Source organism: Sapajus apella, unplaced genomic scaffold, assembly GCF_009761245.1.
Source record: "Sapajus apella isolate SASKATOON/1434 unplaced genomic scaffold, GSC_monkey_1.0 scaffold55, whole genome shotgun sequence".
Taxonomy (NCBI): Eukaryota; Metazoa; Chordata; class Mammalia; order Primates; family Cebidae; genus Sapajus; species Sapajus apella.
The window spans coordinates 12,674,011-12,693,746 of record NW_022436995.1 but is presented as its reverse complement, the minus strand read 5'-3'; the positions used below and the strand labels follow the sequence as shown (position 1 = coordinate 12,693,746).

Here is a 19,736-nt window from a genome sequence, read left to right as displayed (position 1 = left end):
TGTGTCTAAGGACCATCTATCTGTCTTGGGGAAGAAAGGGGGAAGGATTTATCCATTGCCCCAAGGTTTGCCTGCCCCGTATGGTTTCGTTATGTGTAAGTGTGGAGTAGAAGCTTGCATTAAACAAAGAGACAAGTGTCTAGAGCCTAAAACTGGTGCAGTTAGTAGCATCTGTTTAGAACCGAACAAAATGTGGTGAAAGTAGTCACGGCATTGTTTGCCAATAGTAGTTGTTAGAATAAGAGATGAAACTAAGTGGATTTGAAATGATGCACAGTTTTGTCTAAAATACATGTTTAATGGGAAGCTCTTGTTCACTCTTTTATTTATACATTAATTCAGCTTTTGATACATTAATGTAGGGAATATACAAAACATAAATTTACATTAGTTAGTATTCTAACAAGATGAACCTTCCACCCAAGTTTAGAACCAGGAGATTACTGCTGCAGGCACATTCATTTTACCTTCTGATCATTCCCCTTCCTCTGTCCCGACAGGTAACTGCTATCCAGAATTTTATGTTTATAATTCCTTTGCTTAAAAAAATTGTTGTACAATATGTGTGTTGTTTTCTCAACAGTAAATTGTCCTGCTTTTTTTTTTTGTTTTTGTGCATTACAGAAATACTAATGGATAGTATGTGATCTTCTATGACTTTGTTTTCCTTCAACAAGATACATCTAAGATACACCCATGTTGTTGCATGTAGTTGTTCTTTCAGGTGCTGTATAAAATTGGATTATATTAGGAAGAATGAGAAGTTACTATTTAATGGATACAGGGGTTCAATTGAGAAAAATTTCAAGAGATAGTGTTGATGGTTTCATAAAAGTATAAATGTATGTAATGCCACTGATTTAAACAATTCAAAATTGTTAAAACAGTAATTTTATGTTACATACTTTTTGTCACAAGATAGAAAGGATGGTACAAAGGAAATTTTATGGTATTGGGGTGAACAGGGAGAGTTTATTGTTCAATGAGTATAGTGGTTCGGTCTGAGATAATGGAAAAGTTATGGAAATGGATGGTGAGAATGTTTGTACAACAGTGTAAATGCACTTAATGCCACTAAATTGTACACTTAAGATTGTTTAAATGATAGATTTTATTTTATATGTGTATTTTACCACAATAAAAAAACAATTACATGACGTTAATATACCACAATTAATTTGTTCATTCTCCTGCCAGGGGTTATGTATGTAGTTACCAGATTTTTCAACTATGACAAATGGGGCTGCTTCAAACATAATAATACAGTTTTCTAGTCCACCTGTTATTAAATCTCTAGGTTACACACTTAGTTGTGGAATTGCTAGTTCAATAGGATGTGGGCATGTTAGTTTTATAAAATGATGCAAAATTATTTTCCAAAGTGGTTATACCAGTGTTGTATACCCATATTTCTTCTTCATTTTTTTTTTGCCTTTTTAAGAGACTTTTATTTGAGTCATTCTTACAAAGATTGTTGCAATATGAAAGTCATTTGTTTGATAGAAATATCAAGCTGTCTCGTCAAACACACTGAACCCATATTTCTTTTGAAAAAATACTGTATAAATTTTATGTAGTTTCATTTCAATTACGTGTTACAAATATTTTCTCTGCATTTATAGCTTATATTTTCATTTTAATGATAACTTTTGATCAACATAAATTCCTACATTTAATATAATTAAACATATTAGTTTGTTTCTGTGATTTGTCTGCTTTATAACTTAAGAAATTTTCCTCTGGTCCCAAGTCATGAATTTATCCAGGTTTTCCTCTAAAATTTTCTGTGTGCTTATCAGTAGTTCATCTCAGGCTGTTCTTCACAGTTGTCTCTCTGATGACATAAAGACACATCTTGAATCAATTTTGTCTTTTTGTAGAAATCTCTCCTGGCATTTTTTGGACTGTACCAACCTGGAAGGTTTTTTTTCTAGGTCTGCCGCACAGCTGTCACGTTGGTATTGTTCTTTACTTTTGTATTGAGGATGCCTGTTATCATTCTTCTCTTTTGCATCAGCTATTTTCTATACTGTTTCTTCCTTTTTTAGTTCTACTTGGTTATTCTTATAGAGCATATTTTCCACTAGCTACATGAGAAACCCTGTATAGGAAGAAAATGTTTGGATTCTTTGTATATCTTAACATGTGTTTGTTCTGCCCTCACACAGATTAATAATTTGATTACATACAGAACTCTTGACTGCAAATAGTTTTTTTTTTCAAAAAATTGAATCCATTGTTACACTGCATGTTAGTTCCAGCATCTCTGATTCCTCAGCCCTTGTTTATTTGGCTTCAGCGAGATGTCATTTGCGTACTACAAAATTTCACCTATAAGATTCAGTGGGGTTTTGGTCTATTTACAGAGTTGTGCAACCATCCTGTGATCTAATTTAGATAATTTAAATCACTCTAAAAAGAAACTTTCTGCCCGTTAGTTTCTTTCTATTCCTCCTGCCCTTACCAGCTGTAGGAAACCATGATTTTTCCTTTTGTCTTTATAGATTTGCCTATTCTGAAAACTTTATATAAACGGAGTCTTAAAATTTGCAAGGATCATTCATGTTGTAGCATGTACCAGTATTTTATTTCTTTTTATGGCCAACATTCTATTATATGGATTGTTTTGTTTATTCACTCATTAGTTGACAGCACTTGGATTGTTTCCATATTTTGGCTATTATGGATAATGTTGCTGTGAACATTTGCATACAATTTTTTTTGTGGACATATTTTCTGTTTTGGGGGCTATATACCTAGGAATGAAATTGCTGGGTCATATGGTAACTCTGTGTTCAACATTTTGAGAAATTGCCAAACGGTTTTCCAAAGTGGCTGTAACATTTTACATTCCACTGGTAACAGGTATGGGCTCCAGTTTCTCCATATCCTTGCCAACATTTGTTATTATCTATCTTTTTTATTATAACTATTTTAGTATGGAGTGTGAAGTGGTAACTCGTGTTTTTTATTTGCATTTTCCTAATGCATAGTGATGATCAGCATCTTGTCACATACATATTGACTATTTGTGCAGGCATACCTTGGAGATAAGTTGGATTCGGTTCCAGACCACCACAGTAAAACAAATTCTCAGTAAAACAAATCACACAAATTTTTTGGTTCCCCAGTGCATATAAAAGTTGTGTTTACACTATACTGTAGTCTGTCAATTGTGCAGTACTATTGTTTAAAAAATACATGCACATCTTAATTTAAAAAATACTTTATTGCTTAAAAAAAAAAAGCTGAGCCTTCAGTGAGTCATAATATTTTTGCTGGTAGAGGCTCTTTCTTTGATATTGATGGCTGCTGACTGATTAGAGTGGTGGATGCTGCAAATTGGAGTGGCTATGGCAGTTTCTTAAAATAAGACAATGAAATTTGCTACAGTTGCCTCTCCTTTCAGGAAAGATTTCTCTGTAGCAGGCAATGCTGTTTGATAGTGTTTTATCCACAGTGGCACTCCAGAACTGGAGTCAGTCCTCTCAAACCCTGCCACTGCTTTATCAACTCAATTTATGTAATGCTTTGAATCCTCTATTGTCTTTTCTTTTTTTAAAAGAATTTTTTCCTCAACAGTCCCTACCACAGAATATGTTGTCATTTCAACAATTTTCACAGCATCTTAACCAGTAATGTATTTTACTACTGCATTTTTTCCTCTTCCTCCTTCCCTCCGTCCCTCCCTTCCTTTCTGCCTTCCCTTTTTTCTCCCTCCCTCACTTCCTTCCTTCCTTTCTTCCTTCCTTCCTTCCTTCCTTCCTCTCTCTTCTCTCTCTTTTTTTTCTGTTTTCTTTTCTTCTAAAGCCAAGGTACCACTCATTTTTTAATGAGAAAAATATAAATGCACATACAAACCATCTTAAGCACAATACTAGTCCTCCATTTTGGAAGACACATTATCTTAGGGATAATGATTCACTGACTTTTTTAATGGTTTAGCACAAAATAATGAAAATACAAGAGTTTCTAAATAGTTTATTGATTATATGCCAGTTATATATATTGAATAAATTCTCTAAGCAAATGCAAGCTGAGATTTATAAATATGGACAAATGTGAAATTATTGTAAGTAGGTATCTCCTGCTGCTATTTCTTTTAAAAAAATTTAATTCACTCATAATAATTATACATATTATAGGGTACAGTGTGATGTTTTGATACCTGTATACTTGTGTAATGATCAAATCAAGTAATTACCATGTTCATCATCTCAAATATTTATCTTTTTTTGTGGTGGGAATATTCAAAAATTTCTCTTCTAGCTATTTTCAGATATGCAATACCTTATTGTTAACTACAATCACTCCATTGTATAATAGAAGACTAGAACTTATTCCTCTTGTCTTACCCTAACTTCGTATCCACTGACCAACCTCTTCCCTTACTGTACCCCCTACCTCATTACCCTTTCCGGTCTCTGGTAATCACTGCTCTGTTCAGTACTTCTGCGAGTGCAGCTTATTTAGATGCCACATATGAATGGGATCATGAAGTGTTTGTCTTTCTGTGTCTGGCTTATTCCAGTTAACATAATGTCCTCTATGTTTGTCCATGTTGTCCAAATGATAGGATTTTATTCTTTTTTTTAATGGCTGAATAGTATTCCATTGTGTATATACCACATTTTCTTTATCCATTCATTTGTTGTTGGATACTGCTACTTTACCTGGAGAGCCCTCCATTAATTATTATGTTACAGTCACTGATAATTTTATTTGTTTTGTTCATTCCTATATCTGCAGTGTCTAGAATCTCATAGGACTTAGTAAGTGTAGTTGATGTGTGAGTAATGAGTGTGTATGTGTGAATAAGAACTTTCAGGAGAAAATTAGATATTCCATAGGATGGGGTAGTCTATTAGGATTACAGATTCCTACAGTAGCATTTGAAAATTCTAAAATCTAACAAAGAGGGAAGATACTGTAACCCATTATATTAGTTACTAGTTGTTGAATGATAATATTTTTAAACATGTCAGCTACTTGATGTGCTCATCTACATGCACATTTGTATGCAAATATGACAGAATTCATAGGAATTTATTCTGAATGAGACAAAGGTTAGTCCCAGTTGATTGATAGTCATTTGAATAAAATCATTTTTTGTTGGTATAGCATTTTTTTAAAATTTTAACTTTAGTATTTAAAGTTTTATTTTACTTATTTAAGCAATATAGTGTTAATTAGAGATGTCTTGATTAAAGCAAATTATATTTTTTACAGTGATACATTTGATATTGCCTGGAATGGCAGAACTGGGATTCACCAGAGCAGACTATCAAGTAGCACCTCCTTACTTGATAAAGATGGAATATTTGCTAATTCAACTAGCAGCAAACTCCTGGAGAGAGCCCATGGAATTCTCACGTCAGTACTGTTCAGTAATGTGATTTTTGTTTTATGTCTGGCTTAAAATTCCTGGCAGAAAAAATGAATAAGGGAGATAGTGAAGTGTTATTTTCATCGGCAGAATTTTGACTGAAAGAAGACTCAAAGGTATTTAGGTAGTATTTACAGCCATGAATCTCACATGATATAAAGCTTGTGTTTTGTTGATTTTTTTTCTCCCCCATATTACCAGGAGAATCATGACTGAATATATTTATTATGGAGATGATAATAAAGGTCTTATTGTTCTAGACAGGCCCTACCTTCAGAGAAAGAAAAAACTGTTAACTCTTATTAGAATTCCCAATTTTTACTACAGTTATCCTTTAATTCTATCAGTCCTAACAAATTAGACAAGAAATTCTCCTATAAGTGGTGAATGGTTGAGTGATATATAACACTTATCCAAGCTTTCCATTTCTTGTTAACTGATTATAGAGCTGGTTTGAAGACATAATTGTAACCATGCTCTACCATGCTTCATAGAGAACCCATCTTGCCAAAAAAGAAAAGGGAGAAAAAATTAGCCAGGTGGTGGTGTGCATGCATGTAGTTCCAGCTACTCAGGAGACTGAGGAAGGAGGATCAGTTGAACCAAGGAAGTTGAGGCTCCAATGAGCCATGATCTTGCCACTGCACTTCAGCCTGGGTGACAGATTAAGATCCTGTCTCTGAGGGGAAAAAAAGGAAAAAAAGTTTTTAGCATTAACATATTTTAAATATTTCCCAAGCATATTGTTTGATCACTAGCTAGAGGTATGACTGAATTGGATTCCTTAATCCTTTTCTGAATCACTGCTTAGTGTTAATATGATCTATTTATGTAGGTCTTGCTCTACCCCAGAGATAACACGTTAACTCATTTAATCCTCACAACAACTTTTAAGTTATAGACAGTATTATCATCCTCATTTTACATTATTACATAATGAAAAGTTAAAGAGGTTAAAAATTATACCTTAGTAGGTAGTAGACCATAGATTGTTGTCCAAGTCTTTCTAACTTCCCAGCTCATATTCATAAATGTTGGGCTTTATTCCGTCTTTCTGAGGTTATAAAAAAAGCTAAAAATCGGGGCCTCGGTGGCTCATGCCAGTTGTCCTGGTGCTTGAGGAGGCGAGGCTGTGCATTCGAGGTCAACCAACCTGGGCAACATAAGAACCTCTCATTCATTTAAAAAAAAAAAAAAAAAATTTCCGCGTTACCAAAAAAGGTAAAAATAAAAAAGACTTGCCGGGCGCGGTGGCTCAAGCCTGTAATCCCAGCACTTTGGGAGGCCGAGGCGGGTGGATCACGAGGTCAAGAGACCGAGACCATCCTGGTCAACGTGGTGAAACCCCGTCTCTACTAAAAATACAAAAAAAAATTAGCTGGGCATGGTGGTGTGTGCCTGTAATCCCAGCGACTCAGGAGGCTGGGGCAGGAGAATTGCCTGAACCCGGGAGGCAGAGGTTGCGGATCGCGCCATTGCACTCCAACCTGGGTAACAAGAGCGAAACTCCGTCTCAAAAAAATATATATATAAAAAAAATTAAAAAAGACTTGGTTTAAGTATGATATTGAGGTTTGAATAAGGAAAAAATGAGTGGAATAGAAGAATTTTTAATTATCAGAAATGGAAGATTATATTTTGGTGATAAGTCCGTTTTTTAAAAAATTTATGAAATGTAGGCATGTCATTTAGTCTTGAAATGATAGAAATAAGTCTTCTTTAGGCACAAGAAGCTACTAACAACTGAGGAAAATGAACCTGTAGCTTAGAATGTATAACTTGGTGTTACTAATCGTCAGGTGTAAATCTGTTTATATGACAAGGCAAGTATCTTTTACTTGTTTATTCTTCCTTCCCAATGTGCCTGCTTGGTTGAATTAGATAGTGTTTTCATATAGAGGACCTGCAGTGTTGTAATGGGTATATAATATGTTGTTTTAGAAGAGACCTGGAAATCTTTGTTCTCTATAGTAGCTTTTGTTTTTTTGTTTGGTTTTTTTTTTTTACAGTAGGTTTTTTTAATGCATGATTTATCTCTATAGGAGAAACAAAAATTTGAAATTCAAGCCTACCCTTCCAAAGGTGAGTACTGTGAAAACATTTTTTTGTATTGGTATTCTGCTACACAATTATTTTTTATTACTCATACAATCTTTATACATCAAAAACAAATAACCTTATTTGTATTTAGTCTTGAAATGATAGTGATAGTGCACTTAGTTGAATCCATTTTAGAAATATCACTGTTATGAAATGCTAAGCCTAATGATTCAGGTAAATATTTATTTGTGATATTTACCATTTTCTAGTATTTTAGTAGCTTCTGAATATAAATGTAAATTTTTGTTTCGTTATTGTTTCTTTATATAAAGTCTTTTCGTTTTTCCATGAACCAAATTAAGGTCAAATTGTGAATTGTACCTGATTTTAAACTAATTTCTGATTAGTGCTCACGTAATCCAATTACCTATAGTAAATGTTTGCCAGGTTTTTTCTGTAAAGGGATGTTGTCTTTTCAGGCTTATGGTTTCTGTTGTAACTAGTTGACTTTGCTGTTGTAGTACAAATACAGCTATAATTTGCATTCCAATAAAACTTTATTAATGGACACTGAAAATTGAATTATATATAATTTTTCAAATGCTATAAAATAATAACATTATTATTTTAACCCATATAAACCATATATAAATACTGGGCAGGATTTGGTGAGCAGTACTTGCCCCATGTTAACATAGCTCTGGTTTTTTGTGTGTGTTTTTTTTTTTTTTTTTTGGCGGTGGGAGGGTTTTGTTTTGCTTTGTTTGTTTTATTAACGTTCATAGCAGCTTTATTTGTAATAGCCAAAAACTGGCAGCATCTCAGAGTTTCATCAACAGAAGAATAGATAAACACACTGTGGTATATCCATATAATAGAATACTTAACTCAGCAATAAAAAGTAATAAACTGTTGATACATGTAACAACATGAATGAATCTCAAAATAATTACATGTAATAGTAGATACTGTATATAAATCTTAGAAAATATGAACTACAGTAACAGAGAACAAAGAGGTGGTTTTAATGACACAGACATTTCCAGGGACTGCACTTCCCTGGGTCAATGCAGGTAAGTAGTTAAAAAGCACACTCTCGGCTGGGCGCAGTGGCTCACGCCTGTAATCCCAGCACTTTGGGAGGCCAAGGTGGGTGGATCATGAGGTCAAGAGATTGAGACCATCCTGGCCAACATGATGAAACCCTGTCTCTACTTAAAAATACAAAAATCAGCTGGGCATGGTGGCACACGCCTGTAGTCCTAGTTACTTGGGAAGCTGAGGCAGGAGAATTGCTTGAACCCAGGAGGTGGAGGTTTCAGTGAGCCGAGACCGTGCCACTGCAGTCCAGCTGACACCTGGTGACAGAGCAAGACTCAGTCTCAAAAAAAAAGCGCACTCCCCAGTTAATTTCTGGAAGGGGTTTGTCTGTATACTTCTCTACCTGTTGTTTAAGAATTGGGCTCCTCTGGGCTGCATCTGGTAGCCAGTGGGGCAAACAAATGGTATACCCCTGGGATACTGACTATGAGTTCCAGTGTTTACTGAATTTTTTCATCTAGCTTGTTCCAGCAATAAAGCTAGAGCAGATTATCTCTGTAGATTATTTCTGGAAGGAATTTGTTCGTGCACTGATCACAGCAATGTGTGTGAAGGGACGTAAATTATAAAAAGATACAAAATGTAACCTCAAAAAGAAAAAATAGGAAGGGTGAGTAAAAGTGTAGTGTTTATGCATGCAATGAAAGTTTAGTTTTTATAAGCATAAACTAAAGTTATAAGTGTTTGACTGGCTTTAGGTAAGCCTCAAGGTGACCACCTTTATTGGATACACAAAGTTAAAAGGATGGAAATCATACTGCTATAAAAAACAATAAATCACAAAGGAAAGACAGCAGTATTGGAAGAAAGGCTCTACAAAATAATAAAATAACGAAGTGGCAATAGTAAATTTCAATAACTGGTTTGAATGTAAATGGATTAAAATTTTCAATTAAAAGACACGAAGTGCCTGAATGCATTAAAAAAAGAGAGACTTGAGCCAGGCATGGTGGCTCACACCTGTAATCCCAGCATTTTGGGAGGCCGAGGTGGGTAGATTACGAGGTCAAGAGATAGAGACCATCCTGATCAACATGGTGAAAACCTGTCTCTACTAAAAAATACAAAAGTTAGCTGGGCATGGGGGTGCACACTTGTAGTCCCAGTTACTCGGGAGGTTGAGGTGGAAGAATCACTTGAACCGGGAGGTGGAGGTTGCAGTGAGCTGAGATTGAGCCACTGCACTCCAGCCTAGTGTCAGAGCGAGACTCTGTCTCAAGAAAAAAAAAAAAAAAAAAAAAAGACTCATCTATATGCTACCTGCAAGAGACTCACTTTAGCTTTAAGGATGTACAAACTGAACATTAAGGGCTGGAAAAAGATAATCCCATGCAAATAAAAACTTAAAGAGAGCAACAGTAGTTATCCTTGTAACAGACAAAATAAACTTTAAGTCAAAAACTGTAAACGAGATAAAGGAGGCCAATATATAATGATAAAAAGGGGTCTGGTCATCCAAAGGATGTAACAATTTTAAATATATATGCACCCAACATTGTAGCATCTAAGTGTATAAAGCAAATGTTGAGACATCTGAAAAGAGAGATAAACTATAATACAGTAATCCTAGAGGATTTCAGTACCCAACTTTGAACAATGAACAGACCATACACACCAAAAATCAATAAGGAAACACTGGATTTGAAGAGAACAGTGGACCAAATGCATTTAATAGACATCTACAGAACATTTCAATCAACAGCATCAGAATACACATTCATCTGAAGTATGAAAGGGACATTCTTCGGGATAGATCATATGTTCATAAAACAAGTCTTAACACTGAAATCATATCAGGTATCTTTCCTGACCAATTGTGGTATGAAACTAAGAATAAATAATAGAATAAAGCATGGAAAATTCATGAATGTGGAAATTCAAACAATATTCTCTTGAACAACTTAATTTGATGCACTTACTATAGCAAATAAAAAGTTGAAAGGGAAATTAAAAAACATCTTGAGACAAATGAAAATGGAATCACAACATACCAAAACTTACAGAATGCAACAGAAGCAGTTCTTAGAGGGATTTCATAAGAACATATGCCCACATAAAGAAGATGATGTGGTGGTGGTGCCTGTAGTCCTAGGTACCCAGAAGGCTGAGGAGGAAGTATCACTTCAGCCCAGGAGTTTGAGACTGCAGTGAGCTATGTTCATTTCACTGTACTCCAGCCTGGGTGATAGGGTAAGACCCTATGAATTACACACACACACACACACACACACACACACACACACACACACACAGAGGAATACATCAGTGTAATTTGAAAAGTGAAAAAAAAATCTCAAATAACATAATGCTATACCTCAAGGAACAAAAGTAGTAGTACAAAGTAAACCCAAAGTTAGTAGAAGAAAGGAAATAACAAAGATCAGTGCAGAAATAAATAGAGCTATAAAAACAATAGAAAAGATTACTGAAGCTAAGAGTTTGGGTTTTTTAAGGATAAACAAAATAAGAGAGAATAAAATAAAAAATGAGAGATACCACAGAAATGAAAAACAGAAGAGACTGTTATATGAGAACTTATATGCTAACAAATTGGATAACCTAGGAGAAATGGATAAAGTTCCAAGAAACATAACTCACCAAGACTGAGTCATGAAGAAACCAGAAATGTGATCAATAATAAGGAAATTGGATCAGCAATAAATTTTTTTTTTTTTTTTTTTTAGAGGGACCCTCGCCCTGTCACCCAGGCTGGAGTGCAGTGGTTCAGTCTTGGCTCGCTGCAACCTTCGTCTCTCGGGTTCAAGCAATTCTCCTGCCTCAGCCTCCTAAGTATTTGGGATTACAGGTGTGTGCCACCATGCCTGGCTGATTTTTGTATTTTCAGTAGAGTCGGGGTTTGACCATGTTGACCACGCTAGTCACGCATTCTTGAGCTCAAGTGATCTGCCTGCCTTGGCCTCTCAAAGTGCATGGGTTATAGGCATGAGCCACTGTGCCCGGCCAGCAATAAAAATTCTTTCAAAAAAGAATAGCCCAGTACGAGATAGTTTCACAATGCAGCGCTACCAAACGTTTAAAGAATAATTAATCCCAGTTCTTCTCAAACTCTTTCAAAAAATTAAACTGGAGAAAATACCTCAAGCTCATTTTATAAGGTCAGCATTATCCTGATACCATACGAAAATACTACAAGATAATTAGTTTGGGTACTATGGAGAACACTTTGGAGATTTCTCAAAGAACATAATGAGACCCTGCATGTTTTTGGTTGTTTGTTTAAGTGCAGAGGGCCAGACAGTGGTTCATGCCTGTAAATCCAGCACTTTGGGAGCCCTAGGCAGGAGGACTGCTTGAGCTCAGAAGTTCAAGGCAGTGTCATTCATTTCATAAAGTCACCCCAGGTTCACACTTCTGTCGAGGCATTCGTAAAAGAATTAAGATCACCTATGAATAACTAAGATCACATATGAATAACTAATAACTACTACAGTTATGTTTCTAGTTACTTTCTTCTTTGTTATTTGTATGGAAATAGGCTGAGGCCTTTTGCTCCTGCCTTGGCACTTACAGGATCTCCCCCCTACATCCAACACTCCGCTTTCAGCAATGGATAGAACAATAAGACAAAATCAGCAAAGAACAGTGAAGTTAAACTGCACTTTAGATAAATGAACCCAGCAGACATTTACAAAACATTCTACCCAGCATTTGTAGAATACATATTTTTAATTTTTTTTCTATTTTCTTTTTTTTTTTTTTTTGAGACAGCATTTGCTCTTGTTGCCCAGACTGGAGTGTAATGACATGATCTTGGCTTACTGAAATCTCCACCTCCCGAGTTCAAGTGATTCTCCTGCCTCAGGCTCCAATTTAGCTGGGATTACAGGCATGCACCACCACATCTGGCTAATTTTTTGTATTTGGTAGAGACGGGGGTTTCACCATGTTGGTCAGGCTGGTCTTGAACTCCTGACCTCAGGTGATCTACCCACCTGGGCCTTTCAAAGTGTTGAGATTACAGGTGTGCACCACCACACCCAGCCACATTTTTTTCATTAGCAACAGAACTTCAAGATATATCATGTGTTGGGCTATAAAACAAGTCTCAGTAAGTTAAAAAATTTCAAAATGAGAGGTGTCTTTTGTGATCACAAGGGATTAAACTAGAAATCCACAATAAGAGATTCTTTAGAAACTATGTACAAGTAGTTTTAAAACAGCATACTTCTGAACTCCAAATGAGTCATGTTGCTAAAAAGGAAATTAAAAAAAAAATTTAGGCCAAGTGCGTTGGCTCATGCCTGTAATCCCAGCACTTTGGGAGGCCGAGGTGGGTGGATCATGAGGTCAGGAGTTCAAGACCAGCCTGACCAACATGCTGAAACCTCGTCTCTACTAAAAATACAAAATTTAGCTGGGCGTGGTGGCACACGCCTGTAATTCCAGCTACTCAGGAGACTGAGGCAGGAGAATTGCCTAAACCTGGAAGGTGGAGTTTGCAGTGAGCCAAGATCGTGCCACTGCACTCCAGCCTGGGCAACAGAGTGAGACTTCGTCTCAAAAAAAAAAACAAAAAAACAAACAATTTAAACAAATGAGAATACAAATGCAACATACCAAAACCTATGGTCTACAACAAAAGCAGTTCTAATGAGGAAGTTTATAGCAATAATTGTCTATGTCAGTAAATGAGAAAGATTTTCAATAAAACACCAATAACATTTCTTAAGGAACTGGGAAAAACAAGAACAAAGTAAACCCCAAATTAATAGAAGAAAAATGATAAAGATCACAGCAGAAATAAGTGAGAGACTTAAACAATAAAAGAATTAATGAAATGAAGAGTTAGTGATTTGAAAAGATAAAAATCGACAAATTTCTAGCTAGACAAAATTTTAAAAGGAGCACAATCATATAAGTTCAGAAATGTGAAAGGTGACATTATGACTGATAACACAGAAATATAAGGGATCATAAGAGCCTATTACTAACAACTCTAAGCCAACTGTTTGGAAAACTTAAAAGAAATGGGTAAGTTCTTGGTCACATACAAATACCAAAATTGAATCATGAAGAAATAGAAAATATGAAGAAACCAGTAACAACTATGAGTTGGAATCAGTAATAAAAAGTCTCCCATCAAAGAAAAGTCCAGTACCTGATGGCTTCACTGTTCACTTCTACCAAACATTTGAAGAAGAATGAATCTTAGTCCTTTTCATACTATTTCAAACAAACGAAGAATTCTTCTAAACTCATTTTCAAGGCCTTGATATGAAAACCAGACAAAAACACAACAAAAAAGAAAATTATAGGGCAATGTCTCTGAACATGGATGCATAAACCCTCAACAAAGTACTAAGAAACGAAATTCAATAGCACATTAAAAAGATAATTTTTCATGACTAAATGGGGTTAATCCCAGGAATTCAAGAATTGTTTAACATACGTAAATCAGTAAATGTGATACATTACACTAACAGAATTAAGGGGAAAATTACACAATTATTTCAGTAGACACAGATAAAGCATTTGATAAAATTCAACATGCATTCATTATAAAAACTTTCATGTTATAGACACAACAAATGTACCTCAACACAATAAAGGCCACATGACAGACTCACAGACAACATACTAAACAAGGAAAAATGGAAAGCTTTTGTTCTGTGACCTAGAATAAAACGAGGATGCCCACTTTCACCACTTTCTCTATTTAACATAGTACTGGAAGTCCTAGCCAGAGCAGTTAAGCAAGAGAAAGAAGTAAAGGGCATACGAATTGGAAAGGAGGAAGACACAACTTAATTATCTAATGTTAAGTATATTAAGTAGTTATCAATTATATAGTGCTTGATATTTATACATATTTGTTCCTTAGGAACTAACAATGGGCTACTTAATGAATGCTAATTAAAATTAAACCAAAGGTTATATTGTTTTTAGATATTTATTTTAACCATAACAACAACAAAAGCCAAACTCATAGCAGTATATAATAGAGTCATGGTTTCCAAAGGTTGGGGTATAGGGTTGGGATGGGAAAGGGGCAACATTGGTCAAAGGATAATGTTTCAGCTAGATAGATTCTAGCGATCTTTTGCATAGCAGGTTGAATGTAGTTCATAATAATGTATTATATATTTCAAAGTTGCTGTACAAGTAGATTTCAGATGATCTCACCACAAAGAAATAAGTATGTGAGATGACGGATATTTTATTTAGCCTGATTTAATCACTACTCAGTGTATACATGTATCATAACATCACATTGTGCCCCATAAATATATACAATTATTACCTGTCGTTCTAAAAAAGATTAAAAACCAAAAATGTACAGTAACCTAAAGTAGATTAAAGATTGCCAGGAAGCAGCATGCAGTGTTTAAGGAAGAGGGGGGAGTGGCAAAGGGGCAGAAGGAGCAAAGAAAGCATTAGGGGTTATGACCTTGATGCCATAATTCATTATCTTGATTGTGGTGATGGCTTCATAGCTACATAAATGTGTCAAAACTTATATTGTATACGTTTAATACATTCAGCTTATTTTGTTTTAGTAAAGCTGTTGGAAAAAGATTGTTGAGGGAAAGAAATTTAGACCATACTAACTTCTTGACCTTTTTGCTTATTGTATATATATCTTTGAAACTTATTACTGCTTTTAATTCTTTTTAACTTTTTTTTTTTTTTTTTTTTTTTACAATATCTTCTGTTTACACAGTCTATGCTAGATAAGGTATATCCCTCCCCTGAGGAACTTTTTGAGTATATAATAGGAGACCAAACATCTTCAACTCACTAATTTCATCCCAGACTAAGTTCTGTATTTAAGAAGTATGGATGACTTAGGAAGAGATGGAGTGCGGGAGGAGTGGACGAAAGGGAAGACATCTAGCTTGGGTTTTGCAGAGTAAGTCAAAATTATCTGAGATCCTTGTTATTACAGGGAACCTTTCCATTAAAACTCTCTACAGGAGCCACAGTCAGCACTTAGTTTGTACAATTTACAGTCTCTGAGATGACACACGGCTGCTCCCTTTTAGATAACAAGTTAGCCTAGTTTGCTTCAGACAAGCATCCACTTGAAATGCAGAGGCAGCTTTCATGAGATCAAGTTCATCCTTCCACAAGATGATAGCTCTGTTTTGATAGTACTTTCCCATTTTTCTTGTTAGAACTTATTCCCTCAACTTGAAACTGTCACTTCTATTAGATCTACTTTTCTAACATGACCTATTTTTTTAAGTTACATTGTTTCAGTGACAGCTGCATTGCCCAGTTGTACATTTGTACTCGGATATCTTCCTTGTCTCAAAATACATGGCTGAAGCAATTTTACTGTGTTGCTCTCCTAGTAAATTTTTATAGTCACTTGGGCTCAAATCTTGAAGTTATTATTTTTTTGAGACAAGAGTCTTACTCTGTCACCTAGGCTGGAGTGCAGTGGCACTATCTGGGCTCACTGCCACCTCCGCCTCTTGGGTTCAAGCAATTCTCATGCCTCAGCTGCCCAAGTAGCTGGGATTACAGGTGTGTACCACCATGCCCTGCTATTTTTTTTTTAATTTAATTTTTATTTTTTTATTTTTTTTTAAGTAGAGACAGTGTTTTGCCATATTGGCCAGGCTGGTCTCCAACTCCTGGCCTCGAGTGATCTGCTCACCTCAGCCTCCCAAAGTGCTGGGATTACAGGTGTGAGCCACTGTGTCCAGCCTTGAAGTTAATTTTATTACCCGTTTTAGTCCTTGTTAATAGCATGAGAAATGCCTTAGTTTGTTTGGGCTACAATGATAAAATGTTTTAGATTGGCTAATTTGTAAACAAAAAAATACAGTGCAAGAGGTGGGGAAGCTCAAAATTAAGTTTTCACAGTTGATGTCTATCGATGGACCATTCCTCATGGAATGGTACCTTCTGTGTTTTTTAATGTGGCAGAAGGGATGAACAAGCTCTTTTGGTCTTCTTTTATCAAGGTACTAATACCACTACCCAGCTACTTCCCAAGGGCCCCTCCTGTTCGCCTCTTAAATACTGTCACACTGGGATTAGGTTTCAATATATGAATTTTGGGAGATGCAAACATTTAGACTATATCAAGCAATAGCTTATTAATCTTTTTGTCTACAGCACCTTGCACAGCAAGCAGTAGTTAATTGTTGAAAAAATAAACTGGTTAACTAAGCTTAATAAACTCAACCATGATGATAGAATTAAGAAAGGATTGAAATAGACAAGGAACTGAAGCCCTAAGAAAGGAAGTAACTCTGTATCCCTTTACCTTTAGATTTATGGTATTATTTTATCTTTTTTCATAACCCTTATGGGCAATCAGACTATTTTTTAATGTCTTAGTAGCCTGAACTTGAATGTAATATGTCCCTAGCACTTACAACACAGCTTGACTTTTAGTAATCACTCTGTGAATATATGTTGATTCACCAAGTTATGGTTAGGCATATGGGGAGAAGTCTGATCTCCACTTACTACGGAAGGCACTGCTCAAAGTTCATTAGTTGCTAGCTTTTTTTTTTGTACTTTTTTTCTTTTTTGATACGGTCTGTCTCTGTCGCTCTGGCTGGAACACAGGGGCACCATCTCAGCTTCCTGAAACCTCCGCCTCCTAGGTTCAAGCAATTCTCCTGCCTCAGCCTCCCAAGTAGCTGGGATTATAGGCACCTACCCCCTTGCCTGGCTAATTTTTGTATTTTTAGTAGAGATGGGGTTTCACCATGTTGGCCAGGCTGGTCTCAAATTCCTGACCTCAGGTAATCCATTCACCTCAGCCTCCCAAAGTGCTGGGATACAGGTGTGAGCCACCACGCCTGGCCAGTTGCTAGGTATTTAATTCATTCAAACTAATATTTATTGAATCCTGTTCTCAACCAGACACTATTTTCGGAATTTATTGGTGCAGGGATGAACAGTACTGTCAGAATCTTATGGGTGGTTATCTTTTACTTATTTTTTATTTTGGGGACAGAGTCTCACTCAGTCATGAAGGCTGGAGTGCAGTGGTGCAATCCTGGTTCACTGCAGCCTCTGCCTGCTGAGTTCAACCAGTCCTCCTATCTTGACCTCCTGAATAACTAGGGCTGCCGGCGCTCACCACCATGCCTGGCTAATTTTTGTATTTTTAGTAGGGACGAGGTCTTGCCATGTTGCCCAGACTGGTCTCCAACTCCTGAGCTCAAGTGATCTGCCTGCTTCAACCATGCTGGGATTGCAGGCCTGAGCCATAGTACCTGGCACTCCAGGAGGTTATTTTTTAAAGAAGAAGACCGTATACAAATTAACAAATATATGAAAAGATAATTTAGGTGATATTATGTGCAGTGTTGAAAATTAAGTATAATTGACATGGAAGTGGGCTATGTTTTCAGTATTTAAGCAAGAACTTTCTGAGAAAGTTAAACTACAAGTTCAGTGCCACTTAAAACCAAGCCTTGTGAAGGCAAGGCTATAGAGTATTCCAAGCAAATGAAAAAAATTGAAATGACTCTGAGTTTCAATATACATGACAGCAAAGATTTTTAAATAGTTATTTTATTTTCCATAGTCTCTCTGGTAATATTTTCACAGTGAGAAACAATTTAAACTCAAACTTTATTTCCAAGGTCTTTTTCTCAATAATATATTAAAAGTGGAAGGAGAGGAATTATTTTAGCCTTCAGTGCTGATTTGCTAATTTGTTTTTACTTAAGGATAACCTATACATTATTCTAATTGATTCTTGAACAATATGAAAATATTTTTATGAATATACATACAGTGAAGCATGTGATAATTCAAATATGCTAATAAAAGTAAATCAAAAATTGTCTAAAATTTAGCACAAATGCCCTTTTTACATGTATGTTGTTTTACATGGGTTTTTTTTTTTTTTGGCCAGTAGTGTTTGCAAATATTTTCCCATGTCAGGATATACAGGTTTACAGTAACTTTATGAGCTGCAGAATATTCAGTTGTGTAAATGAAGCATACTTTATTTAAATAATTCTACATAATGGCATATCTCTGTTAATAATTTTTCACTGTTTTTTGAAGTATATTAAAAACAACACAGATCTTCTTTGATAACTCCTTAGAATAAATATCTAAATTTAAAATTTCTTGTCAGGAAAGTTATAATAATTTACATTCCTAAGAACAGTGAGTATATACAGTATATGCCTGTTTCCCACCACCTCATCAATACTGACTCTTGTCAGTCTTTATTGTATTTGCAAATCTGATGCAGAAAACCTCTTTTAAAAGAAATGGCATTTTCCTTCAATACAAGTGAGATCGAATGGATTGTGATTTTGCTACTTGCCATTTTAACTTTGAGGATTGCTTCATTAGATCATCTGCTCTTTTTTTTTTACTGTGGTATCTGTCTTTTTAAGAATTTTTTAAAGTTATTTTATAAACGTAATAAGCCTTTTCATTTGTGGGAAATAACATTTCCTTAATTCAACTTGTTTACGTGTGTTGTACTTTTTTCAATATGCATGGCTTTATTTTTTAAATGTTTATATTGTCAAAATAAATACCTTTCGACTTGTAAATTTGTCATGTTTTTAACACAATCTTGTGTTTCTCATACATTAAGACTTTTTACTACTTTTAAAATAACATATATTTACATCTATATAAATTCATTCCATTTGTAAACTCACTACCATAAATATCATGTGGTTTAAAAAATTATAATTGGCTAAAAAAGCTCCCAAATACTTTTTGTACTATCTTTAAATACTTTAGTAGCTTCACGTCTAACTCCTTTTTCCTAATTTATAGTGTAGTACATCATAGTTAATAGATACTATGCTTTGTTTTTTTGTGTGTGTATGTCCCTGGCACACCAACTATCACCGTGGTATTATTGTCTTTATGAGTCAGGGCTCAGTTTGAGATAACAGTAATTACAGTAGATATTTTTAAGTATAAAGGGACTTAATTAAGTAGGCACTTACAAAGTGATTAGAAGTCACATGTTAAAATAGCATATGCAGAACTGTCCCTTGATGTAATTAAAACGCTAGGAAATCAGGAAGCTGTCAGTGTAGTTGCTCCTTGCAGGTATATACTGCCTGTGGTGTAAATTAGCCATCTGGAAGAAACTGCTACGACTAGTTGCTCCAGGGCTAAGTAGTTGTGATGACAACACAAATGTTTTGCACTCTGCCTCTGAGCATTCACAAAACTAGTGCCTGGATGCTGGGACCACAGAAAAAAAGGGTACATATAGTATGTTCATTTTTGCTAG

General features: G+C 35.4%; 1 protein-coding gene across 9 annotated transcripts in view; it reads left to right on the top strand.

Annotated features, from left to right (window-relative positions):
- MYO9A (myosin IXA) overlaps positions 1-19,736 on the top strand; it is a 274,327-nt gene that overhangs the window by 165,116 nt on the left and 89,475 nt on the right. For all 9 annotated transcript variants that reach the window (XM_032244686.1, XM_032244687.1, XM_032244689.1 and 6 more), the window contains 2 exons: positions 5,230-5,373; positions 7,429-7,468. In XM_032244686.1, coding sequence (XP_032100577.1) covers positions 5,230-5,373; positions 7,429-7,468 — 184 coding nt within the window. The remainder of the gene's footprint in view (positions 1-5,229; positions 5,374-7,428; positions 7,469-19,736) is intronic.